Below are 26,748 nucleotides of genomic sequence, written 5' to 3' on the forward strand. Positions count from 1 at the left end.
GAGGAAAAACTTTTGTCTCATTTAAGCCTCTGTTAATTTTCTGTTTCTGTTACTTGTCAAATCTGATCCCTCCTGGTACAAGCCCTAAAATCCCTTCCAGGAGTACCATTCTGAGGCTGTGACGTTAGGGCATCTTTAAACACTTGCTTCCCGTGCTAGGCAGAATAACGGCCGGCTGCAGATGCCCCCCATCCCAGTTCCTGTAACCTGTGAATATGCTATGTTGCATGCCAAAGGGGAATTAAGGTTGTAGATGGAATTAAGTTTGCTAATCAGTTGATCTTAAGAGAGGGAGATTATCCTGGATTATCCAGGCAGGCCGACTGTAATCACGAGGGTCCTTACATGTGGAGGAGAGAGGCAGGAGAGCCAGAATCAGACAGATGCGGCACGAGAAAGACTTTGTCTGGCACCTGCTGGGCTTTGAAAATGGAGGAAATCTTTCTGCCCCAATGGAACGCAGCCAGTCTCTAGAAGCCGGAAAAGGCCAGGAGACAGAGTCACCCACCCCCCCCCCCCGCCCCGAGCCTCCAGAAGGAACACGGCCCCGTTGACAACCTTGATTTTAACCCAGTGAGACCAATTTCAGACTCCCGACCTCCAGAGCTGTAAGGTGATAAGTTGGTGTTATCTTAAGCCATTGAGTTTGTAGTGATTGGTCACAGCAGGCCGTAGGAAACTAATACACTCTCTCTGTTTCCTCCTGGGAAGATAAGATCATAACCCCCACGCTAGAAAGTGCTGTGTGGCCTAAGGAAGATGGGTCCATAGGACGCGACCCAACACATAGGAGACCCTCAAACACCGTCCACTCTCAGGGAACACCAACCATTCCCGTCACACCTGTGGACACCACCTTCGACCATCAATAACAACATTAGCGGCAAAGGACCCTGGTCTCCCAGAGTTTCTATTCTTGTTGGGAGAGAAATGATATGCCCTCCAAACAAATTCAGAGAGCAGGAGGCTCGATGGAGAAAACAAAACAGGCAGGGGGAGGTTAGGAGGAGGATGGGTGATGCCAGCAGGGGAGGGTCAGGGCAGACCCCCTTCCCCTGGAGCTGACTTGTTTCTGAGCCCTGCGCATGAGCACAGAGCCTGGCATGCCAAACATCCAACACGTGTCACGTTGGATCATGTGACCATCCTCCCAGATCAAACTGCACGTCTAGAAGTTCATATCCTTTCTGAGCAATTGCCGGGCACCTCCTGTCCACCCTCCCCACCCCGCAAAAAAAAAAAAAACAAAAAACCCTCTAGAAATTTCCCTCTTCTCTCCGAAGCTCGCTGGGCAAAAAAAGAAGAGAACCCCCCATGCTCCAGCAACGCCCCCTCCCCTCCCTCCTCGGCCAGGCCGACAACATGGGTTGTGTCCCTGGTGCCTGCCATTTAGTTATTGAATAAAGCAGACCACATGGCCTGCACGACAGGGTGCGCTTCCCGAACCGGGGTCAAGGTCAGAAAATGTCAGCCTCTGAAAGAGACGCTGTGGGGGTGGCGGCATATGGGTGAGAGGCTCTCTTTAAAGGCGGCAGCGTTTAGCACACTGATGGAATGCTGTGTGGAGGGAGCCGGCCGGGCTGGCCCTCCACCCGGATCTCATCAGCAAGCACTGCCCGGGGATGGGAGATATTCACGCATCTGTTCACGGAGGCGCCGCCTGCTTCGCCCTGTGAGTGGCTCTGCCCTGCCCGGGCTGCTTTTGTTTTGCTTAACATTCTCAGCATTTCTGGCCACCAGGAGACAGAGACGCTGCCTGCGATCGATTGCCGTTGGCCTTAGAGGAGCGGCTGCAAATTCAGATGCGCTGTGGAGGGAGGCCGGAGGGAGGCCACAGGGGCGAAGCGGCCACGGAAGACACGTGGGAGCGGCAGGGACCCCGGGGGACTGCAGAGCACCTGCCACGCCTGAAGGGGCCACCTACTGTCCGCCCGGCCCCTGCCATCGGTGGCCAAACAGGAATGGGGTCCCGGGGTCACAAAAAACCCGATTTGTTTTGTTTTGTTTTTCTCCCAAGTGAAGCCATGACTAGGAATTTTTATAGGAAAGTTCTTCGTTTGCGGAAGATTCGAGGGCTAAACACAACTCGCTGGCAGGCCACCGACTGCAACTGCTAGGGTGACCACCATCGCCACACTACGGATAAGGACAGTGGCACTTACTATGTATCAGCATCTCGCCGAGCACTTTACACGAGCATTTTGCTAAAATCTCATGACCAACTCATGAGTGAGATACAACTTTTCCCACTGACACCTGAGAAAATCGAGTCAGAGAGGTGACACTCCTCATCCAAGGTCACCTCGCTGATAAGTGATAGGTTTGGGGCTTAAACCCAGGCCGACAAATGCCAGAGCTGACTGGAGCTCCAGGCCTGGCTGGAATATCCTGGGATTACGATGGTGCTGGGAGAAAAATCTGAGATTAAATATGTATCCTAATCTCAGACGCGAAGCTACGTTCTATGTCCTTTTTCTATAGTCATCCATCCATCCATCCATCCATTCAACAAACACTGACTGAGCTCCTACTATATGCCCGGCACTGGGCGAGGCCAGGGGGACGCAGGTGGGAATCGCTCTATCCAAGACGAAAGGTCTCGTCTTCTCCCTGCAGATGTCTCCTGTTTGCTCGCACCGACTCAGACAAGGTCACTCACTGTCACACCTTACTTGACACAACGACAGTCCCCAGGTCCTGTGGATCCTCTAGGGTCAGTCCCCTGCCCTGGGCCAGCTGCTTCATCACTTCCCAGACCATGCAGTCCCCTCCTTCCTGGAGTCTCCGCTCTGTCCTCCCCGCCCCGTCCCCATCTTTACTTTCCAAACGATCCTTCCCAAGTGCGAGTTTGACCATGTCCCTTCCCTTCCCGACATTCTCCTCTCTGGGCTCTTTGCACAGCACAGCCGTCCCTCCACGATGTGGGCTCTGTCCAATCTTGTCCCTCGGGTACTAATACCTTCCCTTACCTCCCCGCCCACACCTGGCGCCCAGCAATACCAGAAACCTCTTGTGCTCCCCTGAACACTCCGTGCTGTCTCATGCCTCTTCCTGGAGCAGAGTCCCCACCCGGAGCGTGGCTGCTTGTGTCCCTCTATCCCCCACTAGAGCAGAAGCTCCTGGAGGGCAGGGGCCCCATCTTTCCACCTTTTTAAAATCTGGAGCCTGGGATGGAACTTGGCACATAGTAACCGAGTGAATTTTGTCGATGAAAAGGATTAGGGAACTCATGGTCTAGAAGCGGAGACAGAACTGGGAACAAGCAACGGGAAGAGGGAAAGTGTGTTAGAGACACACGTGGATGCTGTGGAAGGAAAGAGGGAGGGGCTGTAACCTAGTGGGAGGCAGCTGAGGTGTCGGGGAAGTGACAAGTTAGCTGAATCCTGGAGACAGGTGGAATGTGGTTGGGAACAGGCCCTTTTGGCAGAGGGTGGGGGAGAGGGAATAAATAAATATATATATATTTTTTTCACCCCTTTCCCCCTCCAGAAACTGTAGCTAGCACGATGTCCATGCGTTTTGAGGCATTCTTCTGTCTTCAAAGCAACGAAAGAAACTGGCAGTCCCTCCACGTCCCCCCACTCTGCCCTGTGTAAGGAGCATATTCCTAATGTAAGCTTCAAAGTTCTGAAGACTGCATCATGAATGGAGTTCAAGTTCTCCAAGAGATTTATTTATTTTTTTTTTCTTCTTCAACGTTTTTATTTATTTTTGGGACAGAGAGAGACAGAGCATGAACGGGGAGGAGCAGAGAGAGAGGGAGACACAGAATCGGAAACAGGCTCCAGGCTCTGAGCCATCAGCCCAGAGCCTGATGCGGGGCTCGAACTCACGGACCGCGAGATCGTGACCTGGCTGAAGTCGGACACTTAACCGACTGCGCCACCCAGGCGCCCCTCCAAGAGATTTATTTATAAACTTGGGGGCTAGGGGATGATGGGAAATATAACAATTAGCGCACTAGGAAGGCTGTGCACTGGTTTGGGGGACGGACAGACTTGGGCTGCGACTTGCTGTGTGCCCTCGGGCAAGTTACTTAACTGCTCTGAGCCTCTTAAGATGGAGATAATGGGCATCACCGCATGTACCTTCAGAATTGTGAAAGTTACGCAAGAGCTAGCCTCTGAAAAGCCTCTAAAGAGTGCTTAGCGCAAAGGAAGCACTCAACGAATGATCAGCTATTATCATTTATGTTATCATTACTGTTGACGTGATGCCAGGGTTACCTTCTGTGCCAAACACGTTGGAGGAAAACCTGGGGAGAAGAGTTTCCAACCTTAGGGAGACTTCAAGAAGGATGAGGGATAAGACTCGTACAGACAGAGGGCTGGGGGCGGAGAAGTGACAGAAAAGACTGAATGATCCTTTAGGCAGAGAAAGCGAGAGAGGAAAGCAACGGGGGCAAGGCTGGAAGAAAGGCTAGCAGCCAGTCACCAGTGGATTGTGCCCCACAGCCAGGGCAGAGAGAGGCTGACACCGAAACTCCACGGTGGATGCTGTAGAGCAAAGCAAGGTGCCGATTCCCCATACAACGAGGCCACAGCAACCGTGCACCTGGGATCTCAGAGCTAATCCTTGGCACTCTTGTTAGCAGCTGGAAGACTACCCAAGGTCAAGGAAGTTCAGGGAAGAGTGAATAAATACAGCGTCAGGAAGGGAAAGGAGTGGTGACTCCTCAGAGGCAGACTCAGGGCTGCTAAGTCAGTACCTCTGGGCCGGGTGATAAGGACCAGGATTTAGATTAAGAGAAAAGGCTGGCGGTGGCCTTAGCGGCTTCCTGAAGCTCATTTATGGCAAAGCTGTTGCCCTGGGGGGGGTGGGGTGGGGGGCGCAGGGTGCCAGGGAGACACCTGCCTCTTCTCGGGTCTTTCACCAAGTGGTTCCAGCCGAGCCTAGGAGAAAAGCGCGGTCTAGAGGATGCTCCGGGTTTTTCTTTGGAAGCCAGGTCCCTGCCTCAGTGGGAGCTCCTGGAGGGCAGGTGCTGCTTAGCTGTTCGCCCAATGCTGGCTCCTCAGCATTGTCTCCGTGCCAAGGCAGACCCGGCCCCGCCGGCACGGAGTATACAGTCCCTAAAGGGGCACACGGACCACAGGCAAGTGAACGCTAAAAAGGAAAAGGTCAACGTGAAAGGCGTCAAAGGGAAAGGAAAGAGGCTCACAGGACTGGGGGCTCCAGGGGAGAGGGTGACATCTGAGCAGAGAACCTCTGCATCTTTGTCACTGGAGGGGCTACACCCGGAAGTCAAAAGAGAAGGGGGGCGGATCCCGATGCACCTGTTTTGTGCATTCCCTAGGATCTTCCCTCTTCTCTCTGTTTACTACAACCAGCTCCGTGCAACTTACGTGCTCACTCCCTTTCCCGGGAGAGAGCTCACCACCTCTGGCCCCTGATGCCTGCCACGCCCCTGCCCCCCCCCTCCCCCCCCCCCCCCCCCCCCGTGAGAGACTCAGCCTCCAGGGAGCTCACTGGGGGGCCAAGCCCGTTGCTGCCCTTGCTTCCGCCTTGCTGGGCCTCCCTTTCTCCCAGGTGGAAACACACACCGCCCCATGAGCCATTTCTGTCCCTCTCCCGCCGCCTCCCAGACTCACCCCCCCTTGCCATCTACCTTCCAGCCGCGTGGGACCCTCTGCACGGTGGCTTGGGCGTCTGTTTCTGCACACGGCCCTTCCCTCGGTCTGAGGTGCTCACCCTCTCCCCAGCTTGCTCACCCCTACTCATTCTTCAGAACCCGGTCTCCCCCGGCATCTACCCCTCCCCGGTCTCTGCGCTCCCAGAATCCCCTGTGCTTATGCTTCCTGCTGTCCCGTCATCTTCGTGTGTTCACCGTTGTGTCTCCCCTGCCAGATGAGAAGTCCCTCTGCCCCGAGGGCAGAGACTGAGCCTTTGACTCTGTCCTCAAAGCTCGTACCCGCTGTGCTCCAGGAACAGCTACTGAACAGAGATCAACTGTCGCCCTCTCCCTTGTCGAGAAAGGTGTCGGTAGGACCACACTGTTCCGCCCTCTGCTGCTCCCGGAGTCACGGGACAGGCACCAGCTGCCTGCGGGCAGAATCCCTTGGGCTCTCTCGGCACCCTGCCCGCAGGCCAGAAAGCTCACCACCTTCCTTTGGTTCGAAGGCACGTAATTCAGGTTGCAAGGTTTCTGAAATTAGAGCGCGTTTGACAATTGATGTGTCCATCAAATTTGTCCTCCCCCCCCCCCCGCCCCCAAAAGCTATTTTTAAGAGGATGGTCCACTTCGTAAACTAACGGTTCCCCGGGAGGCGAGGGAAGACGGGACCGGGAGAATACGGCACCTTTCGTAGCCGGGAGAGAGGACCGGGATGCCGTGAGGTCATGCGACTCAGCCACGATCGCACAATGGTCGACCTGCATTTCTGGGGGGTCGGGGAGCACACTTAACGTCCCTCTTCTCTCTCGTTCCTCTTTTCCAAAAGTCTGCTGCATAGGACTGAGCCGCATTCAAACTCCAGCTCAAATTCTCCACGGTCCTAACTGATTGTAAGGGGCGCCAGGCATCCCTCTGAACTTGCGGGAGGGCGACGAAGGCAGCAACAGGGCCATGTCACATAGCCTGTTCCTCAGGATCCCCCACGGGGCCTCACCGGGATGGCCCTCAGGCAGGTGGGGGCTTGCTCACCACTGCTTTCTTTTCTTTTTTTTTTAATTTTTTAAAATGTTTTTTTAAATTTATTTTTGAGAGAGAAGGAGAGAGAGGGAGAGAGAGAGAGATTGAGAGCAAGCAGGGGAGGGGCAGAGAGAGAGGGAGACACAGAATCCGAAGCAGGCTCCAGGCTCCGAGCTGTCAGCCCAGAGCCTGACGTGGGGCTGGAACTCACAGACCACGAGATCATGACCTGAGCCGAAGCCGGCCGCCCAACCGACTGAGCCACCCAGGCACCAGGCACCCCGCCACTGCCTTCTTATGTTGGCACAGGGCTGGCACCTGCCGTCAACACCTCCACTGAGTGTATTTTGAATTTAGTTGATTGGAGTGGAGTATTATCTATTCCCGGCCTTCTCTGCGCTGTCACGGGAAGTTTGGAGGCCTTGATGGCATTGGGATGGAGATGGGGGGGAACACGCCGAGAAGAGAGGAGAACGGCGCCCGAAACCTCGCAACAACCTTAGGGGCAGGCGCTGTCACCTCCACCACGTGGATGGCACAAGGGAGGCACGGAGACAGAATTCACTAGCTCAGCGTCACACAGCTTATAAGCAAGAAGCCAGAAGTCAGAAAGCAAAACTCCGCAAGACTAACAAGGCCTCGCACCTTTGAGTCCTAACCACCTCTGAAGCCCTCTCCCCACACCGTCCAGCACTGCCCTCCCCAAACTCTCTACCTGCCCCCCCCCCCCCAGCCACCGGCCTCACCCAGGCCCCTGTCTCATTCTTCCTCACTGATCTCTGCACTTGATGCCCTCTGAATTGGAATGATCTTTTTTCCTCTTTTCACCCCATGAACCCCTACTCCTCCTTCAGATAATTGTTCTCACCTCACCTCCTCAGGGAAGCCTTCTCGGATTAGATACCGCCTCAATATTGCGAACTCACAGCCCCATGTGACGAGAGCACTATCTTAGTTGTAATGTACATATATATTTTTTTAATTTTTTTTTAACATTTATTTATTTTTGAGACAGAGAGAGACAGAGCATGAGCAGGGGAGGGGCGGAGAGAGAGGGAGACACAGAATCTGAAACAGGCTCCGGGCTCTGAGCTGTCAGCACAGAGCCCGACGCGGGGCTCGAACTCATGGACCGCGAGGTCGTGACCTGAGCCGAAGTCGGACGCCCAGCTGACTGAGCCACCCAGGCGCCCCTGTACATATATTCTTTGAATTAGGGTCTCTGAGGACCGGGGGCCGTGACCCTGAAGGCACCACCTCAACCCCTGGCCCAACCCCTGGCCCTTTGCCGAACTTCACCAAAGGTTTAACAAATAAATGAGTGAAGGAGTTGCCTGGCCCGTGACTGTCAACCAACCCAGAAGCTTTAAATGCGTATTTCACTTGAATACGGGTATTTTGGCCAAAATACTCATACCTGAGGCGAAAGGGAACCATTGGATTTTGCACAGTCTAAAACATCTCTTGTGTTATTAGTTTGGATTTGTGCCTTCTCCTCCCCACTGACCTGAAAGCGAACGCTCGTGGGAAGCCCTCCCCAAGGATCTTGGTGACAGCCGCTGTGGGTGATGTGGAGGCAGGAAAACACGGCCACCGTCTATTTAGAGGACGCTCACCGCCCGGCACTTCCTTCCCAGGCATTCGGTTGTTCTCCCAACTCTTTTTTATTACCTTTCCTTATTCTCGTCCCTTGCGTGTGGAACACCACCCTCCCTTGTCTCTCTCCCCCTCGCTCCCTGTCGCCCTCCTCTGTGTTGAGTTCTCCATTTTCTGGAACAGCAGAAAGAGGATGCTTTTGCCACCCCCGCTCACCGTAGATCAGTTCGAGAACGATCCTTTGCCCGTATGAAGGGACCACGGGCTCCGAATCCCCGCCCCGCTAAGCAGGCAGTCGCGGTTTGCTCATTCACCAGCGAAGGTGGGCTGACGTCGGGCACGTTGTAACCGCTGTGGCTGCAGCAACGAGCAAACCAGACAGAAATCCCTGCCCTCGTGGAGCTGACTGGCCGGCGGGGGAGACAGACGGCAACTATCCCGAGTAAACTATGGAGTGTGCTAGAAGGTGGTAAGGACTCCGTAAAGGAAAAGGAGGCGGAGTAAGGAGGATTGTAGGAGGGGTACAGGTTGGGCTTGTCGATCTTGACCGCCAATAAGATGGTCAGGGAAGCCGCCCTGTGAGAAAGCTGTTTTGCTTTCCTTTTACAGAAAAGGAAACTGAGGCTCGGAGAGGTTAAATGCCGTGCCCCGAATCTCGCCGGCTGCAGGGCTTGGAACGAACCCAGGCCCGAGTGGCTGCGAAAGTCTTTCAGCTACACGACATGCCACAAAGCTCCATCTGAAAATGTACAGGGGACATACGTTTGCTATTTTCTGAAAGATGCCCTGAAGCTCAGGGTCGCGTTCCCTCAGCCTCACGGGAGTGAGGGAATTACGGCAGAACCGTCATGCTGCAAGGTGCGGGTCCGGTGGGCCAGAACAGGCTCAGGCTGGGCCCTGGCTGGGGGACACTTCAAGGGACACAGACAGAATAAAACCCAGGGCTAGCAGTGAATATGAGCATAGGGCCACAGTAGGCCAGGGTATGTGCATAGAGCCCTCTGGAGGCTTGCGGGGTGGAAACGGGGCCCTGGATTCAAGTTCTGGCTCTGTCCACGTGGCCTTGGTGGGTGGTGTCACCCCTGTGTGCCTGGTTCTGCTCAGCTGTAGAGGGACACGGGGGCGGGAAGGGCAGCACGGGTGGGCAAGGTCTCCAGAGTTTGTGCCTCAGTAAAGCACTCAGGTTTGCCTTCCCGGGTGAGGATGCTTAGGTCTTGGCCCTGTGGAAAACTGGTCAGCACCTAAGACCTCGGGGACTGTTCTCAGGATCCTGGGGACTGGGTGGGGAGGTTTGCTAAAGCATAGAAGATTCTGGGGTAACTAAATGGGGACGGTCCCTAAAGCCTGCTCTCTACCCACAGTGTCTCTTCTGGTGCCTCTTACAACCCACCTGGGCTTGGATGTACTTTAAAAGCAGGAAAGGGAAGAAAACCAGTGGGTTATTTATTTATTTTTCCCTTGCTTGCAGAGACTGAGTTTACCGACAATTTTCCGTTGGCCAGTTAGGAGCGGCACGACCTTAAACACGGACTCCTTCTGAATCCTCTTAGTTTGTGATGATGAGTTCCATGACTCATTACTATTCTTGTAAAAAAGAAGCCCCAGGAAGAACAAACAGACCATCCTGCCTTCCTCGCCTCCTTCTTTCTCGATTACTCGACTGTCACGCGTCCTTATGCTGTTTGAGTTAAGTTAAATAATCTTAAGGATTTCGGAATCAATCCACCCATCACTATGTTTATGCGCCCTCCCCCCCCCCCCCTTGTGCGCAAAGCGCCTAAGGAGAGTCGAACAGGGAATCTGACTTGGGAATTCTGGCATGATGGGTCCAGGGTGTGAAGCGACTTCCACAATCAGCTCGCCCGACACGCGAAAAAGTAAGATGATCTGGGAAAGGCCGTTGGCCTTCCTAAAATAAAAGATACATACTTTCCTTCTGGAGAAGCAAGGCAGCCATGGCTGAACCCAGCCTGGAGCCCTCGCCACCTCTCAGGCCGGGCAAAGGGTACGCAACCGGGAGGTGGGCAAAGCCAGTTCGGGCAAAGCAAGACACTTCTTGCTACAAGGGAGCAGGGACGTAGAACGAGTGGCAGAGTCACCGTGAGCAGGCAGCACGCGGAAGCAAAGACAGGAGGAGCCGTGGATGGAAGAGGAGCTCAGAGATTCAGCAGAGAGAATGTTAACAGCCCAGACAGAAAGAGTTCTGTGCTGCCTCACAGCAAGGAAAGGGACGCGCGCGAGAGAAGGGAGGGCGGTCTCTGCTCTAGACCACGTTGCACCGCTGTCGGTTCCTCCTCTGCAGGGCCGGAAATCCTCTGGGGGAGACGCGGCCCCCCCCCCCCCCGCACAGAGGGGAGGAAGGCGAGGAAGGCGCAGGGGAGGATACACACAGAGTGAATTTCTTGCTGCCCCTGGAGACCATGATTCCTTTCGGTGACAGCAAAGGTTAATATCCTGAGCAGCAAGCCACCGCTCGGCCCAGAGACACCTCGCTTGGAGCAGCTGTTTTAGTGTCCTGTCATGGATTTTATTGAACTATATTCCCGGAAAGGGCCAATCCCTCTCTCCATTTGGAGGCTCTTGGCGCAGCTTTCCTGAAAAGTTCAAGGACTTCTCCTATCACGCTCCACCTGTCTGTATCCACCCACAGACTGTCCCACCCCCTCGATCCCAGTAAAGACCCCAGTCTCCTAGGAATTTCAAGTTCGCACAGACGCTCCTATTTACCCTGCACAAGGGGGAAAAAAAATTAAAAGGTTGTAACTTCTTGATTTCCCTTGTCTCCCGCTGTGTGTCTACCCCTAACAGGTGGCCCTGTCCCTCCTCATTCTTTAGCAGACTGATTCACTTCAAAAGCAGCAATGGAGGCAGGCAAATATTTGCTGATTCTTATTTTCATCAAGAAGGGAACGGGGGTGGGGGAATGGCGGGGGGAAAGCACGTCAGGAGACAAAAAGCCCGAGTGAAAACCCGAAAAGCCGAAGAGATCAGAAGCAGACGGGGTTGTCTTTCCCTCTGGAGTCATCAGGAGCATCTTGGGGAGATTTGAAGTCTGTTCACAAACTTTTGGGGTATGGGCAGGAAACACAGTAAAGAGGCGACGGGGGAATCTTTCCTGAAGGTCCAAGTTTCCACACACAAAAAAACATAGATTGGGGGACATGTAAAGTGCCGACAACTGGATCTCCATAAAGGCTGACCCTATTTTGAATGCTCCAAAAAGCAAGCACAGAAACACCTCACAAGAGCCATCTATGCTAACCTGCAGAGATAAGTGCTTTTCCAGTCTGTGGAAATCAGTGCATTCTTCCAAAATAAGTGGGTGGCTTCAAATCTTCCAGCCACTTCCTAAGTGGCCAAGGCCTGACTTCCTGGGGGCAGTCCCAGGTCCGCGAAGCCCCATATGGACGGACGCGTTGGAAAATGCAGGCGAGGTTGCACGCCCCCCCCCCCCCCGCCACCCCGAGCACCCACCCTTCCCGCCTGGGCCTTGGCCACAAGTGGAAAAGGAATAGCATCCTGGAGGGAGCCTGGCCCAGCCCCCCCTCACTGCCCGGAGGCCCCAGGCCTGGGAGAAGGGCCAAACCCACAGCCCTGGTGCGCACCACACAACCCTTGGGAGGTGTTGTAATCCTAACCCTTTCTGGGAGATGATTCGGGGGTGGGGGGGTGGGGTGCCGTGTGGCGAGAAAGCGAGGGGGGTGGGCGGCACATCTGGGGACGCAGACACCAAACAGATGGAATCTAAATGAAAATACTTAAGCCTTTTAATACACAAGTGATCCAAAGCCACCTCTAGTCCACTTGCCTTCTGGGAATTATAAAATGTTTCAAAGATCCCAGTACATGAAGAATTTGCAAGTAAAGCCCTGATAGGAAAGTATGTTTATACCAACTTACCAATTTCTGAGTATATTTCTCCTAAAATAACGTTCCGTCTTTCCTCTAATTTCTTGGCTGCCTGTCTCCATCCAACTAACATCCAAGGAAGGCAAATTGCTCCTATGATCATTTCCCTAAAGCAACTCTCATTCACTTTGCTTTTCTTCTCTTTTGGAATAAAAGTCTGCCATAAATGTTTAATTAAATGGAAGCCTTTCCACTGTTAATGACAAGCTGCTCGAAAGGCTTTTCATTCTTTAAGGACGGGTGTGTTTAAAACGGTCCCTATTAATTTCCTGATATTGATTCTCTGGCTGGGGAAGAGCATAGAGTATTCAGCCTACAGCTCTCCTGCAGACTATGTTCAAGGCAGCGGTTTGGATTGAGAAAGGGCACCAAATGCAGTATGCGTCAAATAGACCATCGCTCAATGAAGTCACTTAGCTATTCAAAACATGTTCAGCCATCACTCAACCGCTTGCACCAAGAATGTTGGGAGGGGGGCACGAAACTGGTGCTCTTTCCCAGACATAATTGTTTCCCAAAGAGCGGCTTTGGCTCAGTTTGGGTTAGACCCTGGGGCCACATCAGTTTCTCCCTCTGCTGTCTGTTTCCCTCTCTTCTCCCCCATCTCCTGGCTTCAAGTCCTTGCATCACCATCCCATGGTGAGCTTAACAAACAATTCTGCAGTCCCTGCTTCCCAGCGCTGCCTCAAACGGCCTCCGGTATTGGTTCATGTCAGAAGCAGAGCACATAAGCCTTTCTCTCCACGCAGAAACACGTATCTCTCTGTGCACATCCTTCTACGGGTAGCTGTAGCTTGTACATACGGATATCTCTATGTATGTATATATACACACATGGCCATTCAAATGCGGTCCCTCATATTAAAGTCTGTTGCTAAATGCAGGTTGTATGACCTGCAGGAGTTTTTTTCTGTGCTTATGAACGTGGCTCAGAAGCACATGCCTTTAGCGGTACCCCGAGCTCCCAGGCTCCTCATGGTGGGGACCCCTTTGGCCACAGCACATGCACAGGCACACACGTCTCAGTGACCCTGCAAGATCAAGGCAAACAGCTGACCCCCCCAGTCCACTGCCCCCCCCTCCACTCCCTCCCTCAAGCTCCCCAAGCCCTCGCCTCTCTCTCCCGGCCTCCCTGCACAATGTCTGATGCTCAAGCTGGCTGCAATGCTGACCGTACTCGCTTCTGGATAACAGACATGTCACTGCGTGGAAGTGAACCGGTTCTCAGCCTAACCCGCAAGTGAACTGCTGTTTATCAGAACTTGGGCTTGTTTCCTGTGAGAGACGTATGTATTTTTGGACTTTGTAAACGTTAAAACACACACATACACACACGCAGCCAGTCGCCCCGAAAGATATGTGTGGGTTCGTAGACATTACGAAATGCTCTTGAACTCAGCTTGCGATCCTGGAATAATTAGGATTTACCAAATAAGGATTCTTAGAAACAACAGATTTTTTTTTTTTAAAAAAAGGAGATTTGCAGATGATGATGTGTCTGGGACTTTTGGGGAGTAAGGGGAGGAGGAGGGGGGAAAGGAAGCACATTTTTGAATTCTTCATTGCGAAAAGAGGAGCAGTGTTGACAGAAACAGCTATTTCCCCCCCTCGTAGATGGCAATGCTACACCAAATGGCAAATCCTAATGATTCCAAAGCAGGCAGAGCTCATTTGACTTTAAAAGACAATCTCTTGTTGTTTTCATCACATCACAGATCATTCCAATGAAGAGGTTTAGGGGAAGGGGGGGGTGGTGGTGGAGGCTTGAGAGTTGAGTATGGCTTTTGCTTAATGATTTTCTTTCCTCTGAAACTAACCCAACCAACCTTGATCTGTGGTAGGAAGGAGTGAAGTAAGAAAATGGTGGAATGTGAAGGGGACTTATTTGGAGGAGGGTGGGGAGGGGGAGTGAAAAGGGGAGGGGTGAGGTGGAGAGGGGGAGGAGATGGGAAATCAAATACCTTCTAGACAGCAGGTTCTCCATAATCCAGAATGGGTCATAACTTCCTCGTTCTTTTTGCTGGTTTCATTCTCACTGACACTTTTGGTCTTGCAAACCCCTCTGGAGTAGAGCCAATAGTCGGTTCCCACAGCTATGGTCATCAGACTGAAGGCAGCGAAAGCACCAACGGTGGTTAAAAGCATTTGAACACCTCGATCAAACAGCCCCATAATTCTTCATTATATAAACACCCAACCGACTTCTGGTTCTCGGGAGAGTGTGTGTGAGGGTGCGAGTACTAAAGCAAAAAAATAAAAATAATTCCACTACTAATATAATGGATCTGTGTGTGAATAGAGAATATGGAGAGATATAAAACCAGGGAGGTAAGAAAAGCTCACGGAAAAGAGTGTAAATTATAAAGATCACACGGGAAGAGAGGCTTGCCTTTTGAGATCAGAAACTGTTCCAGTTGCAGTAAATTTTTTTTTAAAAAAAGGAGGAAAAAAAAAATAAAAAGACACCCCCCACCCCCCCAAGTGAGATGCCTTAATCTCTTTTCCTAAAATTCTGGTCTCCAGTTTCCATATGTGATAGCTAATTTGGAGATGGCTTCCACAGTGAACCAGGGAACAGCCGCATTCTCAACACAATCTCTCATGGTCGGGACCTAGACAGTTAGAGATTGTAAAAGCCGGGATGCAACCTTCCGTCTTCGTTCTCGGCTCTGCGGCCTGCGCCATGAAAATCCTTTGCTTCGCCAGTTCTCTTCCTTGGGGGGGGGGGGGGGCGTCTCGGGCGCTTTCGTTTCAGACCAGACTTCCCAGTATTCTGTAAGCCCTTGATCTCAGCTGAACAGGTGCGGGGGTCTCGCCTTCCATGGTTTTGCCCCGGCAGCGGCAGCGGCGGCGGCAGCAGGGCGGGCAGGCACGGCGGCGGCGGCGGCGGCGGCGGCGGCAGGACGAGCAGCGGCGGCGGTTATTGTTGTTGGTGGCGGGGGTAGTGTTGGCGAAGTGGGGGAGGGAGGGGGTTTCTCCCGGAGAATCGAGGCGGGTTTCCCTCCCCCTATCTGCAAAGCTCCTGGAAACAAGGGAGCCGGCGTCTTGCTGCAGGATGGGCCGCCCGCCTGCCCCCCCAACTCGCTGCCGGCTCGGCCCCCGGCGGAGGCGCTCCCACCTACTGCATTACCGGGTGGTGCTGAACTGGACAGCTCCCTGCGCCGCCCGCTCCGCGCGCGCCCCGGCTCGCTGGGCGGCCCGCCAGGAGGGGGGCGCGGGCCGGAGTCCTCCCTCCCTCCGGGGGCGGCAGGGCCGGGGCAGAGCCGGGGGCTGCCTTCCCTCTTTTTACCCCTCTCCCCAAATCCTAAAATGAGCGCTCTTCTGGGCTCCCGGAGCTCGGAGGAAGGCGTAGCTAGAGATAGCTTGCTCCCTCTCCCTCTCCCTCTCCCTCTCTCTCTCTCTCTCTCTCTCACTCTCTCTCCCCTGCCCTCCCCCCTTGGTGTTTCTTCCAGCTCAGCCTCCTTCTCATTCCATCTCTACGTGCCCAGAGCTTCAAATACAACCCTCCCATCGCAATCAGATGGGCACAAAACTTCAAGCAGCCGTTTCTCTGCCTGGAAGCGGTGAAAATATAGCCTGGATGGGTAATTACAAACACGGTCTATCTGTGTTTTTCCAATCGTCGTTTTCACTTTGCTGTCTTGGGGGGATTTGTTTTGTGTTCTGTTACTGGCACGTTAGCCGCGTCTCCTTTCAGTCGTTCCTCTCTCCGTCTCTTTGTCTCTCTTTCCGGCTAACGGGGTGTGCAGTGCACCGTGTGTGTTTCTCTGTAGTTTTCCGTGAAATTCCGACTCTGCTCCCACAAGCAGACATTTTGGAAAGATTATTCATGGAAAAGGGTGCGAAAGGGTGGCTGGTAGCTGGGGCTTGGGCAGTGATTTTCATCTCAAGGATAAACCTGTTTGCAGGGGAAGTGGGTGAAATGGAATCCTTCTAAGTTTCCGTGTCATTCATAAACTGGATTGGAAGAGATAAAAAATCTCCCTGCTGTGAACACTGAAACACATCACAGCCCTCCCTTCTTCCTCAGCAGAATCGTTCTGCTGGGTTAATTACAGCGTTACCTCTCATTCCTATATGTGCAACTTTTCCTTAATGTGACTCCTGGAGAAAGGAGCCCATCAGATTCCTGCTGATATTGATTACATTTTTCTCTGATCAGTTTCAGAGTTAAGTGAGAGTGCATGAGGCATGATGAAGGTGCCCTGTTTTTCATTTTTGGGGGGAGCGCCCTAGAGAGAGGGGTGAGTCTGGTGGGTCCGCTGGGGGTTAGAGGTGTTTGAATTTCCTCACTTGGTTATTCCATACTTTCTTCTCTTTCCCTCTGTTTTTGTCTTGAGATAATTTGTCTCACAATTTCTCGGTGATTTGGTGATTACCAAAGAGTATATGATAGATGACTAGATTAAAAACAGACTTTTTTTTTTTTTTTTTGGATGTTGTCTAACTTCTTTCCCTTAGCTGAGAGCTGGTCTGCAGGGGTAATCGGTGCGTACTTTTTGATGTAGAAAAACGACCTGTTTCTCCACCCTGCATAAAACTTCCTTTTCTCACTCTCCGGTCCTTTCTCAGAAGGGAAGGACCCTTACGAGGGGCGATTGCTGTGCTCCTGGCACCCGGGAGAGGGTCCTGGTGTCCAGAGAACAGAACCACAGTTTCGGCAACCTCTGCTAAGGTACCTTGAGGGTATAGCAAGACATTTGCAGACTGAGGATTTCTCCAGTGTTGTGTCTTGTCCTTGAGGACGGGGATGGGAATTGAGGTGGGAGAGGGGCTGAAGTGCTGATGCACTGGGCAGGGAGCTTAGCAAGTTCCGCCAGGGGTTCAGGTGTGTGATTTTCTTGGCTCCGGCCCATAAGGCAAAAGTGAAGGGCAGACGAGAAGGCCTCTTAGATGGGCTGGGTCTTTTGCGGGGAGTGGAGACAGGCTTGTCTGAAGCCACATGAGACTGAGAAGCTTACCCTCACTCCTGCCTGTCCCCTTGGTTGCCTCTGACCTATCCGAGAAGTCCCTTCACACTGGAGGTAGAGCCCTCCTTCTCCCCTCCCATCACATTTCAGACCGACCCTTGAATCTTTTGCTCAAATGGAATCAGTAACAGAGGCTCAGAAACTTCTGTTTGTCCACGGAGGCTGCTAACATCTTAGCCACTGACCATAGCTGAAGATCTGCAGCATTTGATTAATCTCCTGGCCAGATAATCATGGAGAAAAGGAAAGGGGGCTTAGGGGAATGTAACAGCTTTGGCCTATCGGTGTAGACGGAGCAGACTTCTGGGGACAGAACAGGCCTGGGACCACGGGTTGCCTCTGCTGCAGACACACTCCAAGCAAGTGGGTTTCCTAGAGCCTTGGCTTTACCGTATATAAAATGAGCACACGAGTACCTGCCTCTTCCTTTTCTGAACTTGTTCCTGGCTTCTCCCTGCTTCTCACTGCTGCCACCGCCACCGGGCCCGGGGTTCTTCATCCCATTTCTAGCGCTTACTTGGCCTGCATCGTCGCCCTCACTGACTTGTGAGCCCTTGAGGTCAGCACCCGTGTCTGGTTCACCATGATGTCCTGGGACCTCGCGTGCAGGCCTTGGTACATGGCCGGTGCTTGATAACAACGGCTGAGTGATTACGGTGAGGATTAAATGGTAGGAGACAGGTGATGTGCCTGGCACACAGTAGGCCCTCAGTGAATGTGGCTTTCCTCCCTCTCCTCCCCGCTTTTACATCCAGTTTGGTCTCTGGCTTCCTTGATCTAACTCCGGTTCTGCTCCCCGCCCCCCTCGCCCACCAAACCCACCCCTGCGGCCCAGATGAGGCTGCCTGGGAAGAACTGGCTTGGTTGAGTCCCATTCGATGGCTTGGACCCACCAGGCACACATACTTAGCAGCTGCTGAATGGGTGCTCTGAGGGGAACAGCTTTGTGTGCCTGCAGTTGGTTACTTGGGAAGGGCTTAGAGGAAATTAGCTGAAATGCCACAGGCCTATTTTGAGCTCCTTCTTTGATGGAGTGGAAATCACATGGGATTTGGGCACAGCAGACCTGGCCTGGAGGCACAAAGCTGCCTTCTCCTCAGTTTTGACCTTGGGCAGTCTCTTAACCTTTCTGGAAGCCTCTCTTCATCTGTCAAGGAGGATCGTGGAGGAACCTTACAGTGTGGCTGTCACTATTACACGTTAATAGCAGGAACAAAAGCCAACGGGCCAGACAGCGGTCGAGGCCAAATCCCACAATAACGCTGCGGGATACGGACGATCCTTGTTCCCATTTTACAGATGAGGACACGTAGCAGGTTAAGTATCCGGCCTAAGACTGCCCAGTTAGTGAGTGGCAGAGCTGGGAGTCAAGTCCAACGGCCGAGCTTCAGAACCACTGTGCCTTGACCCGAGATACGGACTTCCTGAATGAGGGTATTACACCCAAGTGTGTTGACTTCTCATCCGACTTGGTGAGCCTTTAAGGGAGTGACTTCTAGGTGCTTGCTGTTTTCACAGAGATTCTTACACTTACCTTCCCAACAACCCTACAAATACGTGTTACTACCTTATCCTACGGGCGAGTAAGAAGAGGCCCGGAGAGGTCACATATCAAGTCCCAAGGTCATATAGCCAGTTGACCGGAACAGCAGAGGCTTGAATACTTCGCACTGCTTCAAGGTCTGCCGGCTCCACCTCCCAAAGTTTATTCGCCCATTCATTTATCCGTTCAAAACACCAAGCACCTACTAGGCGTCAGGCACTGTATTAATTCCAGAGGATGTTGGGCAGGCAGACACGGTCCCTTCCTCCAAGGACCTGAAGATATGCGGGAGGAGCAGACAGGTAAGGAATAGCCACATCAAAGGTGAGGAGGATGGTAGGAGATGGAGACTACCGGGCCTTGGAGTAGGGAGACGAAACCCAACCCGGGGGGTAAAGGACATCCTCCCAGAGGACAAGGCATTTAAGCTGAGATGTAGGAATCAGAGTTAGCTAGGCCAGGACGGGGGTGGCTGAGAAGGCGACGAGCCTTCTAGGCTGAAGGGGAACAGGCACGTGCCGAGGTTTGAAAGTACACACGGGTGGGAAAAGACGATTGGCGAGTTTTAGGGAACTCAGGCTAAGTATGGCCGATCTAAAGACAGTGGCGGGGAAACGTTTTAGGCTAAGAACCTGGAGGCCTCGGAAAGGAGGTTGGAGCGTAAGGAGCCTCCTGGAGGAGGCTGGTGGGGCAGGAGACAGCAGGGCAGTTGTGGTGGGGCTCCAAGCAATAGACAGGGGTGGCCTGGATCCGTGATGACATTGGGCATGGAAAGAAGTGGAGATTCTTGGCGGTATCGGGGAGAAAATTGATGAATATTGGTGCGCGTTATAGAGACAGCCGCTCTGAGGGAGAAGCAGGCTAGAGGGGGGGGGCGCAAAGCGTGGGGAAACTGAGACTCCTGCTTCGGTCTCGGGTGGAATTTTGCTACATTCTATTGCCTCTGCACTAGCTGCCCCTATCCTTTCTCTTCTCCTCGTGGCCATTAATTAATTAGGACTGTAAATCATTCATTCAATTACGTTCTACCCCACCCCCCCCGCCCCCTCCCGGAAGTAAGCCTCACAAAGGCAGAGATTTTGTGTTCACGTTGTATTTCCAACACTTAGAACAGTGCCCGGCACACAGTAGGTGCTCTATAAAGAACAAGTTCCTTTATTGGTCTAAAAATCTAAATGCATGCATCCAGATGCATAGCTTCTCTGTTTCAGGCCATGAGCTGAGGTGCTGGGGAGGCGGATGAGATGGAAAATACCCAAACCAGGGAGACTGGCAAGCAAACAGCTAATTCCAAGAGACTGGGCAGTGTGGTCCAGCCCAGGGAAGATCTGGGGTGTGTGGCATCCCCTACTGCGAGCTCCCACAGCCTCCCGGCGCTTCTCTTCTTGTGGTTTGGAATTTCTGTTTAATGGCCGGCACACAGTAGGTCCACGAGGCCCGTCTGATGAAGGAAGGAGGGGACAAAATGAAGACACGCGCTATGGAAGCCCAGGGAAGGCACTCTGTGTGACATCGGCCCGTTTTGTTTACATCATAGCGCTTTGCTGCAACTTGACATTTCTTGTTTATTATCTGAAGTCTCTCCCCCACCCCCGCTGGCTGCCCCCCCCAGGCCACCAGACCTCATCGGTCTTGTTCATTCCAGTCTCCCCAACGCCTAGAAAGTGCCTGAAGTGCTCAGAGAATTTGCTTTTTTTTTTGAATGAGTCAATAAGGTTCAGGCTACGGGGGATAAGCAACAGGGACCAGATATAAGCATTTGGGGGACAGTCGGAGCAGGCCTCCGGAAGGCCCTGACACTCGGCAGGTGGGGGTGGGTGGGAAAGGTGAAGGTGTCCCCGAGGTGCGATGGGAGGACTGAGAGCATGTGGTGGGGAGGCAGTACCCCCCGGGGTCAGACTTGGGGAGGCAACACTGGCCTGGCTTGTCCACACCGCTCCTCCCGGGCCTGCTCTGCTCTATTGGTCCCACACAGGCCATCACAGTGACCAGAGACTTCTGGTCTGGACAGCTGTTGAGCCCCATGTTGGAGCAGGTGCTCCAGAGAGGCCCCGATGGGGCCGGGAGGAATCGAGATGCTAGGAGACTTGGGGTTTCTTACCTTGCAGCACTGAGAACAGTTGAGAAAGCCTCAGGGAACCCCAAGAGTCTGCTGCCAGAGGGGGCTGGCAGAGTGGGGTCAGCCCAGCTCGTCGTGGGGGGATGTGGTTCCTTCTGAGCCTGGTGAGAACCAGGAGCTGAAAATTCACACGTGGAGGTGTCCACGGCCACAATTCCCCCAGACAAGTGGCTTGCCCACACCCGGGACTCGCAGCCCCATTCTGCGCTCTGAGTCACCAAAGCTCTGCCCCACCCCACCCCCAACCCCCGGCTGGTGTGGGATTTCACCAGGAACTGAGTCACAGTAAAGAATATTATGATAGAAAATCAATAAGAAAGTTACAGAGTAGAACAAAAAATAATACAATAAAGAGGACACATAAAGATGCAGAGGCGAAGCAAGAAATCGAATGTTAAAGGACAGAAGGGCAGGCAGAAAAGGTGACTTCCAGTGACTTTTCAGGGAGAAGGAATCCAGGGGTGGATGAGCGAGTTTGGGAGGGGACCGAGAAGGGATCCTGGGTGTCCTTCATGACCAGGTTCGGCCACCCTGCAGCCCCTCGTCTTCCATTTCCCTCCCAACCTCCCCTCCTCCAGTCAAACCAGACTCCCGTGCCTGGATCCCACAGCCCCAGGCCTACCCCAGGGCCTTTGCATCACAGTTTTGGTGTCTGGGATGCCGGTCTCCTGGCGGCTGATTCAATCCCTCCTTCCCGCAGCTGTCTGCTCAGAGGCCCAACTGACCACCCGATAGAGATGCCCGCTTGCCCTTCCTCCGTCACTGTCCATTCTTTACCTGCTGAATTTTCTCCTTAACCCTTAACAGCCACCCCCACCCCCCACCTTGGCAAAGTTCACCCTGCCATTTATTTTCTGGGTTATAGTGTAAGGGTCGGGGTCTGGTCACGTTATTATTATTCCCCCTGCCTCTCTCACAGCGTCCGGCACATAGCAGGTGCTCACCAAAAATGACCCCCCCCCGGGCCAGTAGGGAGAGAAGCGGAAACCCCAGCCCGCAAGAGGAGGCAGGAAATGGGAATATCCCAGAAGAGCTGGCCTGGAACTGTGCACGGGGAAGCCAACTGTGTCTTCAGGAGAAGATGCTGGAGGTTTCTGGGAGGCGGGGGTGGGGGTGGGGGTGGTCTTCCAAGGTTCCGGAGCAAAGTAGAACTTGGAGAGGTGACGAAGCTGCAAGGACAAGGGAGGGCACTCCTCTCCGTGCAGATTTCAGGCAGGTCAAGAAGGAGGGGCTGCGGAGACTGAGAGTCAGGGCAGGACAGACACGGGCCGGTCGGCAGGGAGCTGGGGGCCCAGGTTCAGGCCTCCCGGCAGCGTGGCCTCGAGCGACCGATCAGACGCTCCCGAGTCTCAGCCGGCCGGTCTGGAAAATGGGGCAGCGTTGCCTGCCTCGAGGTGCTAGTCTGATAACAAAATGAAATAAAAAAGTACTTCCAGCCCCGCCTCCACGGTAAGCCCTAAATCAATATTAGCTCCACGTTGAGCTGCTGTTGGGCGTTACGTGCTTTGAGTCGAACACAAAAATGAAAAAGATGTGGTCCCTGCTCAGTCGAGTGAAGAGGGGGGGGAGAGAGGCCTGCCGGTGGCAGTCAGTTTGGTGTGGATGGAAGGCGGAGGTGGCCACGCGGGCACCACCAAGAGGGCAAGGACATTCAGCGTGGGCATCAGAAGTTGGTGGCTGCTGGGCTGGGTCTTGAAGGGTGAGTGGAAGGTCAGGAGCAGAGAGGGCCAGGCAGTTTTCGGGAGGTCCAAAGACAGGGGATGTGAAATGCCCACTCAACACCAATGTGTTGAAAAAATACAAATTTTAAAAGAAAAAAAGATTTAAAAAGTTTATTTATTTAGTTAGTTTTCAGAGGGTGGGGGAGGGAGGGACAGAGAGAGAGGGAGAGAGAGTCCCAAGCAGGCTCTGTGCAGGGCTCGAACCCACGAACTGTGAGACCGTGACCTGAGCCGAAGTCAGAGGCTTAACCCACTGAGCCGCGCAGGCGCCCCTTAATTATTTTTAACAGAAGAGATTTTCGTGATTTTTGCAAACCACGTGTTAAAAACTACGTTGTCTAAGAAAAGAATGGGTTGAACCCCTACTGGGTGTCCAGACACATCAGTAAGACTGGCCTGGTCCCCGTCCCCAGGATCACACACGCCCAGGAGGCCGACACTATGTAATTGATTATAAATTGGTTAATTGCAATCAGGCGCGTTTGCGGGCGCTGCAGGTCATTCTGTTTTGCCAAAGTGCCTGGAGGAACTGGCAGAGATCAGGCTGGAAGGGGAGGTGGGCCGGGTCAGGGAGGGCCTTGAATCACGCACAGCACTTACTAGGTGACAGCTCTGTGTGATGGATACAAAGGGGAACAAGACTGGGTCCTTTGTTGGCAGGAACAAATGACCGAATGTGGAGTGCTGGAGGGAAGTCCGTGGTGTGACAGGAGCACAGCATGGGAAGCGACAGCGAGGGAAGGCTTCATGGAGGAGGTGACATTTGCCTCTTTTTCCAACTGAATGGCAGTCCCAAAGCTGACTGTCCTGCCTTTCTGGCGGGACTTCCGAACCTGCAGGCTTAGAGGGGCACTAACCACACCCAAGAATGACTCAAGAGCAACGCGTTCTGCGCCTGGCAGAGTTCCTTCTCTAGGCCTTGGATGTAAGGGAAGGAGGAGTTGGCATCATACTGAGACATCGACCCAAAGACCAGAATGTGGGGAGCACCGACGGGCTGCTGCTACGCCCTGGTGGCTCGAGGGCCAAGGGCTAGGAGTCCCAGCTCCACCCTCCCTCATGCACTATGTGAGCTTGAGACAGGTTATTCTACCTCTCCGCCTCTGTGTGCTTATCTGTAAAATGGGCATCATGGTGGCTTTATGGAGCTGTTGCCATCACGATGATTGAGTGTGTGTCTCCCCCTTGGTAAGTTTTAATTATGAACGATTTGCTATTATACCCTGCCAAACGTGCCACCGATTCTCTAAGTGTGGCTGACCTGGCTCCTTGTAGGGATGGTCAGAATGTGGGCAGCCTGTTATCTGAGCCAGGTAACTCACTGCGTGATAACACCCCAGCTCACTCCAAGGGCCCGTTTGGATAGAGGGACTGTCTCCCAAAAGGACATGGGGCTGCTTCCGGAAGCCGGGCTGTAGCCGTGCCCCCAGACCAGGCTAGGCTCAGTGTCCTGGCCAGGCTCTTCTGAGCCACCTGCCCTGGCGCCTCACGTCCTTGTGCTGCAAATGCTGTTTCTCATCTTTTCCTGAGAAGTCCTGAGTCCCGAGAGGCTGGATCCTTGTCCCTCGTGCCCACCACTGTGTCCTTTGCATTGCGCACAGAGTTTGGCACGAAACAGGCTCTCCATATGTGTTTGTTGATAAACGGGGTGGGGGTGGGTGGGAGGAGAGAGGAGAGGGGCAGGAGTGATAATAGCATATGTTTTTCCATGGGGGGGGAGTCCCGTTGACCACCCAGCCCCCACCTTTGTTGAGTGTGGCCTGTGTGCCGGGTGGGGCTTCACATCGTGTGAACTCGCGTGATCCTCACAGCAAGGCCTCCAGAGAAGTTCAGTTATGGTTCTCATTTTACAGATGGGGAATCCGGGGCACAGAGAGGTCAAGCTGCTTGCCCAAGGTTACTCAGCCAATAAGTGATAGAAGCAAGATTCCAGCCCTCAGGCTCTCGTGCGGTAGAGCCTCCTATTTGCCGATTGCCTGTTGTATGCCCGCATCTTTGTCCTTTAATATCACGGGAACCTTAGGGACACTGAGGCTCAGGGATGTGAACGTGTCAGGCCAAACTGCCTGCAAATGGGCAGATTCACCATGGTTTGCACACGGCGCTCTGCCTGTCTGTAAAGTTTCTGCCCGTAGTAATGAGGGCCCCAGAGTGGGGAGAGGTCCTGCGGGTCGACTGTCCCTCGCCTGCCCTGTGTCAGTGACGGGAAGGCCTTCTTTCTGGCCTCTCACCTAGGCCTGCCCCTGCCTCCACTCAGCTGTGGAGGCCACACTGAATGGGGTAGTGGAAAGAACCTGGAGTCTGGAGCTAGAAGACTGGGTTGAATCCCAGGGACCTTGGGGAAGGTGCTTCCTCACTCAGAGCCTCAATGTCTTTAGCTTGGAAATGGGAAAAATAACATGACTCCCCCAGTACAGTAAGGTATGGGTTAATTTAGATCGCACACCTAGGACCGCATGCTACACAGACGGTGCTTGGGAAACGTGTGGAGACGGTAGTATCTCCCTGGTTAGAAACTTCAGTGAAGTCTGCACACTGGAAGGCCGGACCCCGTCTCCTCCAATCTCGTCCGTCTTATTCCCTCCGTCACCCGCGATCCCCACGTCTACACTGAGCTCCGGCCCCGCTCCCCTTCTTTCTCTGGACAAGCCAGGCTCTTTGGTGCTACCCGTTCTCCCGTATCTGCTTTCATGTGTCCACCTGCATCCCCGTGGAGATAATCTGGGGAAGGGCATAACTGGGACAAGGACATACCCGCCAGCTCCTTCTCGGTCTTTCCTTTTCTCTTTTGCTCGTCTCCCTCGTCCTTACACATTCCTCTCTCTCATCCCGTTCACCCCCCGTATCAAAAACCTGTGTATTTCCTTTCTTTTCTTTTTTAATGTGTATTCCTTCCTTCCTTCCTTCATTCAGAGCGCGCACTAGTCGGGGAGGGGCAGACAGAGAGGGAGAGACAGAATGCCAAGCAGGCTCCGTGCTGTCAGTGCCCAGCTCGATGTGGGGCTCGATCTCATGAACCGTGAGATCACGACCTGACTCAAGATGGGGAGTCAGATGCCCAACCGACTGAGCCACCCAGGCGCCCCAACAACCTGTGTGTTTCTACATGTTCACACAACCGTGAACAGAATATACCTGCGGCTAATGCTCACACACAAACACATGCCTTCGTCTAGTCCTGTGCACGCGCACTTGTGGGGCTTGACCACCTTGTCGCAAAGTGGGGCCATAGGAGGCACCCCTTTCGCATCTTGCTTTATCAGCCAAACAACTCCTGTGAGGCTCTGTCTGCGTCAGCTGCAAGAGCTCTAATTCATTCTTTTCATGGTAGTGTTGTATTTCACAGTGAGGAATCGCGATCATTTCTTCATCCACTCTTTTATTGGCAGGCATTCTCCTTATTTCCTGTCCTCTCCCCACACCCTGAGCCTGTAAGCGGTCCTGAAGCACACACCCTTCTACATACATCCGCTCACCCGGTGCTTTAATTTTGATGGACTAGATCCCCAGGGGCGGGATTTCTCAGCGGAAGGGTATCTGTATTTTTTATTTCAGGCCGATGTTGCCAGATCGCTTTCCAACAGTGCTGTAACTTGTCGCCTTTCCTCCAACAACTTCACGAGTCTCTTTCCCCGCATCCACTCCAGCCATAGGTGCTAGTATTATTTTTCGATCCGGTATTTGTATACATTGCAAAATGGCAAGTGGTTTTAGACTTGCATTCCTTATTTTCATATTGACTTTGTGAGGGGGCTCTGTGGCTACCAAGTAATGTTGGGGGGGGGTAGGATGTCTTTTTATGTACAACTTTCTTGTTTTCTTATGCACTGAGACTGACCCTGTCATCTTCCACATTTTCTCCCAAGATACTTATTGTTGTAGTGTATTTTTGGATGTTAACTCTTCAATCCATCCAGCGGCTATTCATGTATGTGATGTCAGATGAGGTTTCAACTTTTTTGCAAAAGAGAGCTTTTCAAGTTTCATTAATTGAACAATTCTTCATTTTCCAACTGAACTGAAATACCATCTCTGCGCCATATTGGATTCCTGTGAATATGTTGACCTAGTCCTGCTCTCTTGGGCTGTTCCGCTGATCTGTGCCTCACTTCCCTGCCAGCATCACCTGAATTTGGTAACAGGGGCCTCAATATGGTCTCACCTCTAGTAAAGCCACATTTCTCCCCAATGTTTTCTCTTTCGTAGGATCTGGTTGTGATTAGGTCTCCCTTCTTCTATGTGAACTTTGAATTATTCTATTC

The 26,748-nt window shown here is 53.1% G+C and overlaps 1 protein-coding gene and 1 long non-coding RNA gene across 2 annotated transcripts in view; one reads left to right on the forward strand and one right to left on the reverse strand.

The window, feature by feature from the left end:
• The window catches only part of CACNG2 (calcium voltage-gated channel auxiliary subunit gamma 2), a 108,127-nt gene extending 92,864 nt beyond the window's left edge, over positions 1 to 15,263 (reverse strand). The window contains exon 1 of the mRNA XM_045465803.1: positions 14,095 to 15,263. Coding sequence (XP_045321759.1) covers positions 14,095 to 14,305 — 211 coding nt within the window. The 5' untranslated portion in view covers positions 14,306 to 15,263. The remainder of the gene's footprint in view (positions 1 to 14,094) is intronic.
• Positions 15,264 to 15,434: 171 nt separating this feature from the next.
• Positions 15,435 to 26,748, forward strand: part of LOC123591472 — a 28,533-nt gene continuing 17,219 nt past the window's right edge. The window contains exon 1 of the long non-coding RNA XR_006709355.1: positions 15,435 to 15,717. This is a non-coding gene — a long non-coding RNA (uncharacterized LOC123591472). The remainder of the gene's footprint in view (positions 15,718 to 26,748) is intronic.

The sequence above is a fragment of the Leopardus geoffroyi genome, chromosome B4 (genome assembly GCF_018350155.1).
Source record: "Leopardus geoffroyi isolate Oge1 chromosome B4, O.geoffroyi_Oge1_pat1.0, whole genome shotgun sequence".
In the NCBI taxonomy this organism is placed as follows: Eukaryota; Metazoa; Chordata; class Mammalia; order Carnivora; family Felidae; genus Leopardus; species Leopardus geoffroyi.